Source organism: Suricata suricatta, chromosome 10 (assembly GCF_006229205.1).
Source record: "Suricata suricatta isolate VVHF042 chromosome 10, meerkat_22Aug2017_6uvM2_HiC, whole genome shotgun sequence".
Classification (NCBI taxonomy): Eukaryota; Metazoa; Chordata; class Mammalia; order Carnivora; family Herpestidae; genus Suricata; species Suricata suricatta.
Genome location: NC_043709.1, coordinates 21,525,322 through 21,538,223, shown reverse-complemented (window position 1 = coordinate 21,538,223; position 12,902 = coordinate 21,525,322). Strand labels below are relative to the sequence as shown.

At 41.3% G+C, this 12,902-nt stretch overlaps 1 protein-coding gene across 4 annotated transcripts in view; it reads right to left on the bottom strand.

Annotated features, from left to right (window-relative positions):
- ANKS1B (ankyrin repeat and sterile alpha motif domain containing 1B) overlaps positions 1–12,902 on the bottom strand; it is a 1,093,013-nt gene that overhangs the window by 56,468 nt on the left and 1,023,643 nt on the right. Inside the window, exon 20 of one of the 4 annotated variants that reach the window (XM_029953701.1) lies at positions 5,509–5,580. The exons of 2 other annotated variants lie outside the window; for them this stretch is intronic. In XM_029953701.1, coding sequence (XP_029809561.1) covers positions 5,509–5,580 — 72 coding nt within the window. Of the gene's footprint in view, positions 1–5,508; positions 5,584–12,902 lie in introns of all 4 variants that reach the window. One more of the 4 variants, XM_029953699.1, reaches the window with a different exon arrangement.

The following is a 12,902-nucleotide window of genomic DNA, read 5'->3' as shown; positions in this document are numbered from 1 at the left end:
CATGCATGTACTTGAGGATCCTGATTCATAAATACAAGCATGTGCACATATGCGGGCGTATCACATAACACATGCGCCCACTAAGGCAGACCTGAGACAGAAGGATGTCCCATAGTTTGATTTACCATTTTCCATGAGGTTAGCCTCATAACGGTTTAGTGTGAGCATCTATGAAGTGACAGGTCTGTGCTGGCAGGTCTGGGCTCTAGTCTGATTTAGGTTTTATATACGGGAGATATCTCACGCTCTTCCCTGAAGATTCTTATTTCTTGAAATTCAGCTCTTTGTTCTCAAATGGACATTAACAAAACTAGACAACAGGCAGATTTCCAAAGCTACTCTCTTTTAACCTGGATTCGCCTGGTCTTGTAGAATTACAAGGAATTACCTTTCTCAGGAATTGAAAGAATATAAATAGGTCTCATGAATTCCCAAACCAAGTAAAACTTTGGCTAGATTTTCATGGAAGTACTAGCCCATAGGTTGATGCTGTAGGTTTCTTAAGGAGGATTTTCCAGGAGTCTAGGATAAGAATGCAAAATTGTGGATGTAGATGTACGTTTGGGGGGAGAAAAAAGTCTACAGCTTTCATTAAATTCTTTGAAAGGATCAGAAACCCCGACAGGTTAAAAACCACAAGTCTCCAGGAATAGCTTGGATAGGATGTATGTTTTGGGAAAGAGGACCAGCGTTTCGTTTTTCTGTTCGGTCTGTACTTACATGAGGTGGCTGCTAATGCTGGGAGGTGGTAGGCCTAGACTTTGCCTCTTGAAGCTTCTAACTGGCTCTGAAAAAATGGAAGAAAATTCTAGAGCCCCTCAGGAATTCACAGGCCTTTTCACTCGAGCAGAGAGCCTGAAGCTTTTCTCCTGGAGACGGGTCACTCCCAGGAAGAGCATAGTTAGTATCAGGCCAGCTCATTGGTTTCTCACTGGAGTGGGCGACCTATCAGATCTCCTCAAGCTCTCCCTGTGCTCTTCTAAACTACTCTTTATATTTGCATATGGCTCGTTTCTCCTGTCTCCTGTCTGTAGATACTGTTAAGACTTTCCCTGGAATGATTACTTTAGATTTTTGTCTGTCTTAGGCCCCATCCTTGACTCATTTTTGAGCTTTCTCTTTATATTTATATGAACTTTTACTTTGTAAAAGCAATGACTGACTTCAATTAATTTTAGGAGTTTCCTCTGGCTGCCTATTATGATATTTTCTTTTCCTTCTCTCTCAAACATCTGATCTTGATTATTTTCCCAGTCTTTAATTCAATTGGCTGTGATTTGCTCTTTAAAAAAAACAAACCAACTAGTATAAAATTGAAAATGTAGGAAATGTGGATTTTGATATTATTTTGAAGGTGAGTGTAATAACCTTTAAGTGATAATACCTACAGTTAAAACTCTGGAAACATGCAGCTTCAAGTTCTTAAAAGCTCTCCCCAAATCTGGCAAGTCCTTTAATCTGCCCCGTTAACTTTCTTCCCACCCCGCCCCACCTCCTCAATAAAGCAACAACAACATAGCAAACAGGTGTCGTACATTTAAGTCACAGGAACACTGTTAACAGAACAACAGAAGTTTGCACGCAACTCCGTGGAATGATACAAAAGGAGGAGCTTGTTGATGTTATATGATCCTTCGATCCGGTGTTTGCTGAGGTGACAACTTAAACCAAGCATCAGATCTTCACATTACGCCTGTCATAGTTCAGCTGAGTACACCTTGGCCGAGCTCAACAGGCAGTTTTCCAAACAGTCTGAACAGACATGGCAGGAGCTGGGGGTACCATGGGTTGCAGGGCAAGGGTTGGGGATATGGAGAAATGGGGAGAAGCTGGGTCTATGGGGACATTTCAGGTGTTAGTACATTAAGCATGCAAATCATATGCAAACTCACTCTCTGTTGAATTAACTCAGGCACTTTAATAATTAAATTTCAATGTGAGTTCCGTACATTTAAAGCAGAACTACAGCCAAATGCTGATCCAAATATTGACATCATCCACATAAGTCGTAGCAGCCATTTTGGGAGTAACAAGCCCCAGCACATACCACCTCAGTCTGGAACACGCCCGGCCTCTTATTTGATAACCACTTGAAGAAATTCGTGGCACATTCATTTATCTGTTTAGGCAGCGCCATCATCTGCTCTTCTATGACTCCACTTTGTCCAGAAATCACAAGGCACCTGCTTTGAATTCAGAGTGATCTGACAGGGCCTCCCCTACGTGCTATGGGGGAGGGGAGGAAATTATAGGGACAAAAAATACAATCCTTATTTTGTTTTTGTTGTGGCCTTGAAACATTGCTCCAGTCCAAATATTTTTAAATTCTCTATACAGACTGAATCTATCTTTCTGGAAATAGATACTGAGTTTGTCATATTTAAGGTCATTTCCAGAAATTCATTTTCAAATGAGGGAAAAGTGTTAAGATTGAAAGATATAAAAAAATTATTTTCTTCCTGAAAATTTATCAACTTATTATCATTGTTTTTAACCTTGGATCAAAGAGTATTCATAAGATTCCACTTATAGGTGTTGATTCTTCTCTTTGGAGTTAATTTTATGAGAATGGACAGACTTGGTGACATTACTACAAAGGGTGAGAATGGTCTTAGCCTCTGGGCGGGTTCCAACTTCACCTGGTCAGCGGACAATTAGTGCAAGGCTCCAGAGAACAGGGGGCCTTCAGGCTCACCCGCCTCGGAGGCTGGGCTGCAGCAGGAATGACCTATGGAGGAGCTCAGCAGGGAAGTAGACTGGACTGGCAAAAGCAAACAAAAGGCAAATGAGGGTTTCTACCTTAGCTATAAAACAATTCCAAACTGTGCGGCCCATTGTCAGGCCTTGCCGCATAGTGCACTCATACCAAGATGGTACCTGTATTTCTTCAGGTAAATTAATAAAATTAATTTAATAATTTCCCGGCTTAAAAAAATGTTTGTTAAATATGAAAAAAAATCAAACAAGATATTTTGCCTCAAAGAATGGTTTATAATCCAAAGTTACATAATCAAACCTTATCCTCAATGAACAGTAGATCTGAACACAGGTAACAGTGATGCAGCAATATTTAAATAGAATAAAAAAATACAAGAGGAAAAGGTTGGGGTAAGATTCTATCTTAAACTATTACTGACTGACAGTTCTCCTTTAAAAGGCTTAAGCAATTACAGAAGAGAAATGATTCAAGGCACTCTTACTAAATGTCTTCAAGCTACTTTTTAAACCTTTCCTTTATGTTCACGTATTGAATGATCTTACTATTCCAAAAATTTGGTCATGGCTTAAAACCTCATTTACTTGGTATATATGTACATATGTATGTATGTATATACGTATTTCTTTAGGATAATACCAACAAAACAAAGGGAAATGTGCATCATTAAGTATTCTTTCGAGCTCAAATAGAAATTAACCTTTTAACATAAAGGAAAAACATAATCTGAGATTAGAGCTTTAAATGGAACATTGATTCTGTTGAGTGGGTATTTACCAACTGCAAACCAAAAATTCATAGTCTGGCCACGTTTGAAGGAGGAGAGGTAGGCCGTACTTAAACATCTTTCATACCAGCAGGTGAAAGGTATAAAACTCCTAACTGAATTTCGTATCTATATGTACTAAGTAGTATATATAACGTAGAAAAAAATTCACAATAGTCTGTAGATAGGTTTTTACTGGATGGCAGAGTCTAAAATGCAGCTTTTAAACTTTGCCTTATTTCAAAAGATGGTAAAGCTGCCTGACTTTTAGTTCATCTGCACCAGATACATAAGGCTAATGCTAAAATATCACAATGTGTAGCTGTCTCCATGCAACCTGAAGAAACCTCATATTCTATATGCTCCGTGCATACAAAGGGAAATGCTGTTGATACCTCATTTTCTTCTTGAGAAAAAAATTTCCTAGGGATGTCAGTAAATAATTACAAGCCGTTATTATCACTTAGCTTCCTAACATGAACAGGAAGGTATGGTATTTTCCAAGCCTTGTGTTATTCTTTAAAAATTTTTTTTTAATTAGGATTTAATTGATTTTTTAAAATAGAAGCTTTTATATCTTTTATATAAGAAACTGTTTCCACCTACCTGCTTATAAATTTAGATCTGAATATTCACAAACATTATTCTCTATTTCTTCAGAACACTTAATGAAAAACTAAAGTGATTTTAAATGACAATTGTTATTTTAAGGTTTCACTTTCAATAATTCTGACAAATATCAGAGACGTGCTACCCAAACATTCATAAGATATATGTGATTGATTACATGTATTTTCTGTCATTTCTAAGGTTCTGAAGAATGCTACAGAGAGCTCTATTATAAATACATAAAGTTGAGTGTGAATGTAAAGAAAGGCTTCCTACAAACATTCACACACACACAAAAGCAGGATGCCACAGCAGTTATTTTAAAAAATCTTCAGGAATAAAGAATGCTAGTTTGGTCAAATGTAGCTGGTTATATTAAATTTGTTCCTTTTGCTGATAAAGAGCAGAGATGGCCACTTCTGAACACGAAGAAGCACTGGTTAGCACTTACGGGTTCGGGAGGGCCCACGGGGTCCGGAAGCACCGGTTCCAGGCAATGTACGGACCCCAAGAGCCAGAAGTCCCATGCACAGGCGGGGTGTGCCTGACAAGACTCCCCGAAAGAGGCCCTCACATGCCACCCTGAGGGCTCTGCTTAGTGATTCTCAACCATATGTCTCAACCTCTCAGACAGCAGGCTATCCAATGGCAAAAATTTATTCAACAGGATGTGAAAACAGGATTGTATTTTAAAATACAAAGCAGAAAAGATCAACCATAAAAATGTCTACTTTCCAAACAAAAATGATTCTTTTTAAAGTATGCAAAGGTAGAATGTGAATATTTGAATATTAGGTAGCTCAGTGTAAAATGGGCCATGATTTCAACAGTTTCCAAAGATCGATTCAAAATTGTCAAATGGAAAAAGGCTGAGAACCACTTTGGAGCCGTAACAGTGCAGCTCCTGGCTGTACTACTCCCACACTTGCATGAAAGGTAGACGGAATATCATGCAAATCATACTCCAAAATTTCTCACAAGCACATGAACCTTTGAGAACTGTTAGACACAATGGGTTGAATAGCCCATGGACATGGGGAAGTACAAGATGAGGAAGAATAACACCAATATATACATGTGCGTGTATATATCTATATATGTATATATATCAATTTACCCTTTTCCTTCTTCCTGTAAAAGCAAATTAACGCAGACACCCGGGATGAAAGCCAGAACTCACATGGGACAGATTTTAACTGAAGACTTTAAAACCAAGTATGCTTCTCATTGTAGGACAATGTTTGCACGTCAACTAGTCACGGCACAGTGAATGAAATATAACAGACAAGATCTCAGGAGTCATTAGACATCACAAATTTTCTGCATTGCCAGGACAGTACCTGTAGCTATTGACAACACTTTGCAACACATTACAGAGCGCAAGTTCAGGAAAGAAAATAACCGTTTGTAACCTTACATTATGAACCTGATGGATGGCTGAGAAAGGAAATCCAGCGTTCTGATTCGTCCATATCTCACAGACAGACGACTGCTGATATAAACAGAAAACTATCTCATCTTGTCAATATTTAGAACATGGCAGCTACCATGGTAGCATCAAGGAAAGGAAGAAGGAACATAATAAAAAGCAAAGAATCACATTTCTTAAACACTGACTCACACACACACACACACACACACGTGTGCACACGCGCACACACGCAAACTCAAACAATGCTTTAGGATGCACAGGTTAATAACTGGCTTCCAACTCATTCTTTTACTTAAAAGGATTTGGGTTGGCTGGGCGGGGGGAGAAAAAGACCATTTATGCATTAGTTTTGTATCAAGGGAGACTACCAATAAATGCACATCTTGGGAAAAGCAAACTGTGTTTTACATTTGTCAAAGAGAACGGAAATGTCTTCCCTCTTTGCATCATTCATTTCAGAGGATAGATATTTTCATGAAGTTCAAGAAAGATGGGAAAAAAGCCTTTAACGCAGAATAAATATTTTTATTTTCTTATCTTCAATGACCAAAAGCAAACAATGCAATAAAATGACTTTCCCGACTTAGTCATTGCTCCACTTGATAAACCTAGAAGATCCTTCTCCCTTCAGAGTTCTCAAGAACAAAACTGTGGTTGACATGGGGAGAAGCATCAGTCTGCCACTCAGCGGTGGAAGTGTGTGGTGGTGGAGGAGGCAAGAGATTAGAGCAGGGAAGGGTTGGGGCCAGGAAGCCAGGGTCTGTTATACCGAAGCACACACTTTGGTGAACAGCACTGGGGAGCCTAAAGGAGTCAGCTCCGTAATCTCAACTCTCCACCACATCATTAACAATCTAATAATTAACAATTATTAAAAGGCAATAATGTTTGCTTAGAACCAAATGCCAAAACAACTCCCCTCCCAGGAATTACAGCAGAACCACCAAATAAAGCGAAGAGACTCCTGGCTTGATCTTTATAGAGTTCTTTTCCTGAATTCCATCATTCTAAAAGACACCATGAAATTGAATCACAGAAAATGGCAGCATGCCTAAACTTACTCAGTAAGCACTGTGAACATCCCCAGAATTCACAAGCAGGCCGTACAAAGATCATGCAGGAAGGAGATAAGAACATAACCACAATATGGTTTAGAAGCCCAGCAAAGAACAATCGCATCAGCAAATGAATTATGGAAAAGAAACTTATCCTGGGCTAACTGTCTTCCTTACCTCCGCCCTCCCAGAAATGCTCTCTCTCTGTCCAGTTCAGTGGCATCTCCCCACCCCACACAAACATCTTTGCTTTTCATCCCTTCTGTCGTCGGGATGGCCTACTGGGGATATATTGTCAGGTAACTGGCGTTTCCTCAAGGAAGTAAGACCCCTGGGGGGCTGACCAAAGGCAACGTCAACCACCTCCCGCTCTAAGTGGTTACTACTCTCAGCGCCCTCTCCAAACTTCATGCTATTTCTTCCACAGGGGATCTTCCTCTTCTGACCTTTCAAAAATTAAAACTCTAGCAAGTTAAGTCTTGCTCCTTAACCCCCCAGCCTCATCTACAATAGCTGCCATCTGATTTAAATATACCAACTCCATGCTTTGATGGGACTGCCATCTTAACTGGCACAAAACATACTTCTAAGATATCCGTGACCTTTTCAGTACTACCATCCACAGGGCTGAGCTAATTCTTTTACAACTCTCAGAGACTTTTAGTGCTAGAAGTAACCCAGGGACCACCTGTCATCTGACAGATGGAAGGCACTGAAATGACATTGAGAGAGGGTAAGTGGCTTGCTCAGGTCACACAGGGGACCTGCTGGCACAGCTGGGAGGGAGTGCCAGCGTGGTACTGACTTCTCAGGAAGGCAAAGAAGGCAAAGGGGATCTCCAGTTCTATGGTGGTATGTATTGTTTTACCCATCCTGGAACAAGAGTCTGTAAAGGGAACCAGTTCAAGGAAGAGTCTCAACTCCACTGGGGTTCAAATAACCTGAACGTTTTATTGTTTTCTAATCATTACTCCCAAATGAGCCAGCCCAGTCTTCCCCCCTTGATGGGCATCAGGCCACTTGACATTTTGGACAGATCTCCTAACTTCCTGGTCGCTGTGAGTCACTAAGAATCCATTTTGTATACAACTTCAGTATCATCTGATTCAGACTTTGCCCTCTCTTACCACAGGCCAGTCCTGAGGCTTAAAAAACCCATGGTGGCTAAAAGAGATTTGGTTTGTATTTGGTCCTCTTCTCCTTTGTTCTTCCTGTAGGAGCAGGGAGGGGTGGGGTGGAATGGTCAATCTTGGAAACCCAGGACCCCAAGCTCTACCTCCTTCAGGCCCTTTGTTGGGGAGGAGAGCACAGGGGAAGGACAATGGCCTCTTTTCTTATCTGGCTATGGCCGGATTCTCAGATGGTTGCACTGCTTCTCAGGGTGACACTAACATGACTTCGAGTGTCCTTGTATAGCTGGTGCACCCACTCTGCCCCACCCCCACACAGGTCTCTGTGTACCTGTGTGAGATCTTAGGCACGCTCTGCTGGGGAAGGGGCGTGGGTCCCCACTGTACAGTTCTCACTGCTGTGACAAACAGGTCTCTAGCTTGACTTCCTCCAACCTCTCCTTAGTCCCCCTAGCACCCATGCTGGCCCTCCGGATGGGACACAGGGGAGAGGGTATAACCCAGCCTCCTCAGGGCGGGCTGCTCTGTGACCACTCGCCTCTCTGCCAGGAGATGTCCCTCCAGTTCCCTCTTCTTCGGCTCAGGCTGGTGCATCTGGTCCCACATCTGACTTGGAAAGAGACTCCAGTTTCCCCTTCTGGTAGGTTCCCCCACTCTGGATAGACCTTCCTCTTAGAGCTCTTCTCACTGGGCACAGAGGACATGGGGACACTCCTCTCCTCTGCCACATGCTCTCTTCAGTGGCTCAGACAGTTCTCTACCCTTCCCCAACACCAGTCTTCTGCCTGTGTAGACAGATAGGTTGCTGCCTGGCAGGCCACAATGCATCACTTCTCAGTTGATCCTGAAAAGGTATCCGGATCCTTTCTCGGCAGCTTTCTCTTGAGAATGTTTGGCGCTTAGTACCTACAGGAAATTTCCCACTTCACATTTTGTTACACAAATATTATCTTCCAACAGTTCCAGAAAGTTACCAGAGTTAAGGAGGGAAGAGATGGTCTCATCCATCACTTATTTTATTTTTAAAAATCCATGTAATTTTTTTCTCAATGAAGAAAAAAAGTCTACTTCTAGTCCCATACACCGAAGAGAGTTTGTATTTGGCTTATATACATTTTAAAGATGTTACAATAACTATTTTCATCAATAAGCTATGTCTTAAACTTAGAAAAGATAGAACTATAATTTTCAACAATTGACTCAATCCAAATCGTAAAAAGTCAGATTTTTAAAAAAGAGTCAAAAGTAAATGCAGTTAACTGAGTTTTAGTTATGGAGGTAGTTGATAATAAAAAAGCTGATAATTTCACATACTGCAGTAATTCTGTTGGTAGTAAATAATTTATCAGGCTCAAAGGGCAGTTACTTCAAGGGCATCAGCTGTAACTGGTGTCTTCATAACATACAACAGGTCTTCTTTGAGACACAATGGTTATTAGACTCAGTGCCAGAATGAATTTTTTAAATGCAAAGGAGTTTCCACCACAGAATTTCACTACATTGATGAAGATAATATTTCAAGGTACAATCTGTATTGAAGTGCTGAGTTTTGAGCAGTTCTGAGAAAGAAAATACTGGTGATACAATTTCATCTGGAGCCCAAATTCCTAGAACAGTAGTAACTCTAAGTTTTGATTAAGCTTTAGAATGTCTTCATCTGTGAAAAATAATAGTATTTGACCGACTTATTTCATCAGGTTGTTCTGTAATTCGTTAAGCTTCATAAGACAGGGAACTTTTTTCCAGCTAAGTTTCTAGGACTTGGAAAGCAGAAGGCTGTCAAATGCATTTACTGAATCAGTGGAACCATAGAATGTGTTCCAAGTTTCTTGGCAAATAGTAAATACTGCTATTTGTTATCATTTGTAATTGGTCCACTCTGTTGTTGACCCTTGTGCCTTCCATCAACGATGTCACTGCTGGCACATTTCTGGTAAAAGGCATCAGAAATTAACCTTGCAGACTTTTTATTAGAACACTTTTCATCTTCCCTGATAAAGGCTGACAAAGGTTGCTCACTTTGTGGAAGAGAGAAGGAACATTTGTAATTGGTATACCTTTGTGTTAAAGGCCTGCTTATACAGAGCTTGGAAACAATTGTATAAAAGGACATTAAATGTCCCTCTGCAAGTTTATTTGCTTATTTCTCAGGAGAACTTAACTTATCTGAACCCGAATTATCATGATATCCAAATAAATGGGGATTAAGGAAAGATATGTAGTAGACTTATAACTGAGATATAATTAATAATTTAATATTGGTTTCTTTGATGAAGTGAAGGTATGTAATTTTATCTTTAGGTTAGACCTCTCCTCACTCTGGAAATGTTTTCTTAAAAGACAACACAGCTCATTCTTTCTTGTCACCATTCTGGATCTCGGGTTACCAGGAATTCAGTTCAGAAAATACAACACACTTTCATTCAGTCTACCAATAAAATGGAATTTTGGCATTACTTCTCTTCAAGGTTTTCTTCCTAAAGGTGGACTTCTTTTCTGCTCAACTGGTAGCAATGCAGTAGCTTATAGTGTATTCTCTCCCTGTCCTCATCCATTTCCCCCCTCTTTCCTGCAGCATTCTCAAACAGTGCTGTAACATCTTCTACTAAAAGCCAGCGGACTCCTTCCCTTGATTATTTCCTCCATTTCTGTTCTACTTTAAGAAGCATAACACCCCAACAGGTACCTATTCCGTCCCCATGTTCCCTTTGCCTGTCCTCACCCGAGTCCACCTTTCTCCTGAGCTCCAGATTCAGATACCCAGTTGCCTTCTTGGCACCTCTGCTTTGATGATAAATAGGCATCTTAACCTTAAAGTAAATGCCCAGATCAAGCTTACTTCACCTTCCCTGTAAGCCTCTTGTCTCAGCGAATGGCAACCCCCTTCTTCCAGAGGGGGCCATCCTTTCGCTCACATTTCCCATCCAGGAGCAAGTCCTGTTGAATCCACTTCTACGGTCTTCTCATCCTCTAGGAGGATGGGCCACTGCCTGGTCCAAGCCACTACCTTTTCTCACTTGGATGACTCCATGAGCTTGCACACTGGTCTCACTGCTTTCATCCTTGCCTCCTTAGTTCTTACTCTCAATACAACAGCCAACATGATCTGTTTGAAACAGAAGCTGGATCATGCTGCTCTGCTCCATTTAACTCACAGGAAAGCCCAGAGTCCTAGCGATGGCCTGCAAGCATCCGCATCACCAGGCACCCATCCCTGCCTCATCTCTCTGCCTTCTGCTCTTACTGTTCTTCTTGCTCACTTGGTTCTGGACAGCAAAGTACACTCCTGCTTCAAGTCTTTGCATTTATCTCCCTTCTGCCTGAGATGTTCTTCCTCCAGCTACTGCGGGACCAGCCCCCTCATCATCTGCAGGCTCTAATCCAATGTCACCTTTTCAGAGAAGCCTCCCCGAGCATCCGGCATATTACATCCAAATTAAGTCTATGTTTTCCATACTGTGAATGGATTATTCTTTCAAGCCAAAATTGAACATTTAAAAAAAGTTTAGAGCATAGGAATCTGTCTTCCTGGCACCCTGGCATCATTCCAGGATAGTTACTGCATCTTCTGAGTGCAAGGCCTGGGTCACAAAGTAAGTAGGAACTGGCTCTGCTTTTTGTCACTGTTTATGGAATGCAGATCGTGACATGCAATCCCTTTTCCACTGTCAGGACCAGCAGTAAACTGGGATTCAGAGGCTGATGGTGGGTCTTGGAATGGAGCAAGCTGACAATAGCTCCATCTACCCACCAACACCAATTAGGCTCTGAAAACCTTCCAGGAGTCTGCCAACATGGTGCAGCTAGTTTAATAATAATAACAAAAAAAATCCCATGTAGCAGTAGAGCCCTCTGGTCAGATTCTACCAGAGATGAAATTTTCTGCCTTGTTCTAGCCCTGAAAAAATCATTTTTTTCTGGATTTCTCCCTTATATGTGTCATAATTCTTTCACACTTTGGGTTGTTCAGAAATTGACCAGAAGGAATCCAACAAGACACAGGAAAGGCTCAGGGTGAAAGCTAAAGGTGTAATGAAGTCCATTCTTTCTCTTGGATGACAGCACTTCTAAAATAAAACAAAAACAAACTTGAAAAGTGAACAAAACAGCTTCAAAGGCAAAAGAAAAACCCTAACAAAGGAAGGCTTGGGCGGCTGCCAGCGGACTTGGCAGCTCCTTGAGCAGAGGCTAAAATGAGATCCATCAAAAGATGGAGTCAAAGAGACTCAGTTCAGGTAAGGATTAATGCACCAAACACCTCTGTGTCTTTTCTTCCAGCAGTGAAAGCCCCACTGCCTCTTCTTCCAGGGGCACAAATGGAACGCTGCCTGGAAATCAGAAAATCAGAACCCTCTGTTTCTCCAGAGTTGTCCAGGGGCTGTGAGGCAGCCTCGGATCACTTCTGTCCCTCTGCTGTCGATAGAGAAACGGTGCTCCTCTGCCCCATGCACATGGCCCTCAACTGTATGTGATTCTTCTTTTTCAACTACACTTGAATGTCTCAAGTTCAGGGTTTTTAAAAAAAATATTTATTTGCCACCAACGCTTTTTCTAAAAGTTTTCAGATTGACGGTTTCATTTGCAGGAACACTGGACTCAAGAAAATGCTGCTTCCTGTCATTTCTCCACCTCTCCGAAGAGCAGTCCTATCAAACCTTCATATTTGTGACCTTCCCCTGTGTCCACAGGGAAATCCTTGGACAGATCACCTGCTGGAAGTGAAAAGTCAGGCCAAAAGTTGTTCTCTGTGTAAGACCCACTGTTGCTGGTGTCAGCATTAATCCATTTAGCAAAAGGGGGAAGAACTAAATACCACTTTTGGTCCCATCATAAATCCATTGGCACGATATAGATTCCCATGATAAATTCCTGTTGCCGGCCCAAGTTTACAGGTTTCTCTCTTTCCCTGCCTCATGCCCTCCTTCCCCCCTCCCTCCCTTCCTTCCTTGTTAACTGATTCTGCTACTGATAGCATATAAAATCAGCCTTCGGCTACCAGAGTAGGAGAGAACTATAGGCTTTGTGATTTCCGTTGTACATTTGTAGAGATAATCTATAACCCACATCCCCTAAGATGACAGTTGCAGTCCTAAATGACAATACACAATTATTTGAGACCTTTAAAAAAAATAAAGCAGGGAGATAAAAAGGAACACTGTACAGCCCAGATCTTATTGGACAGCTCCCCAGTTCT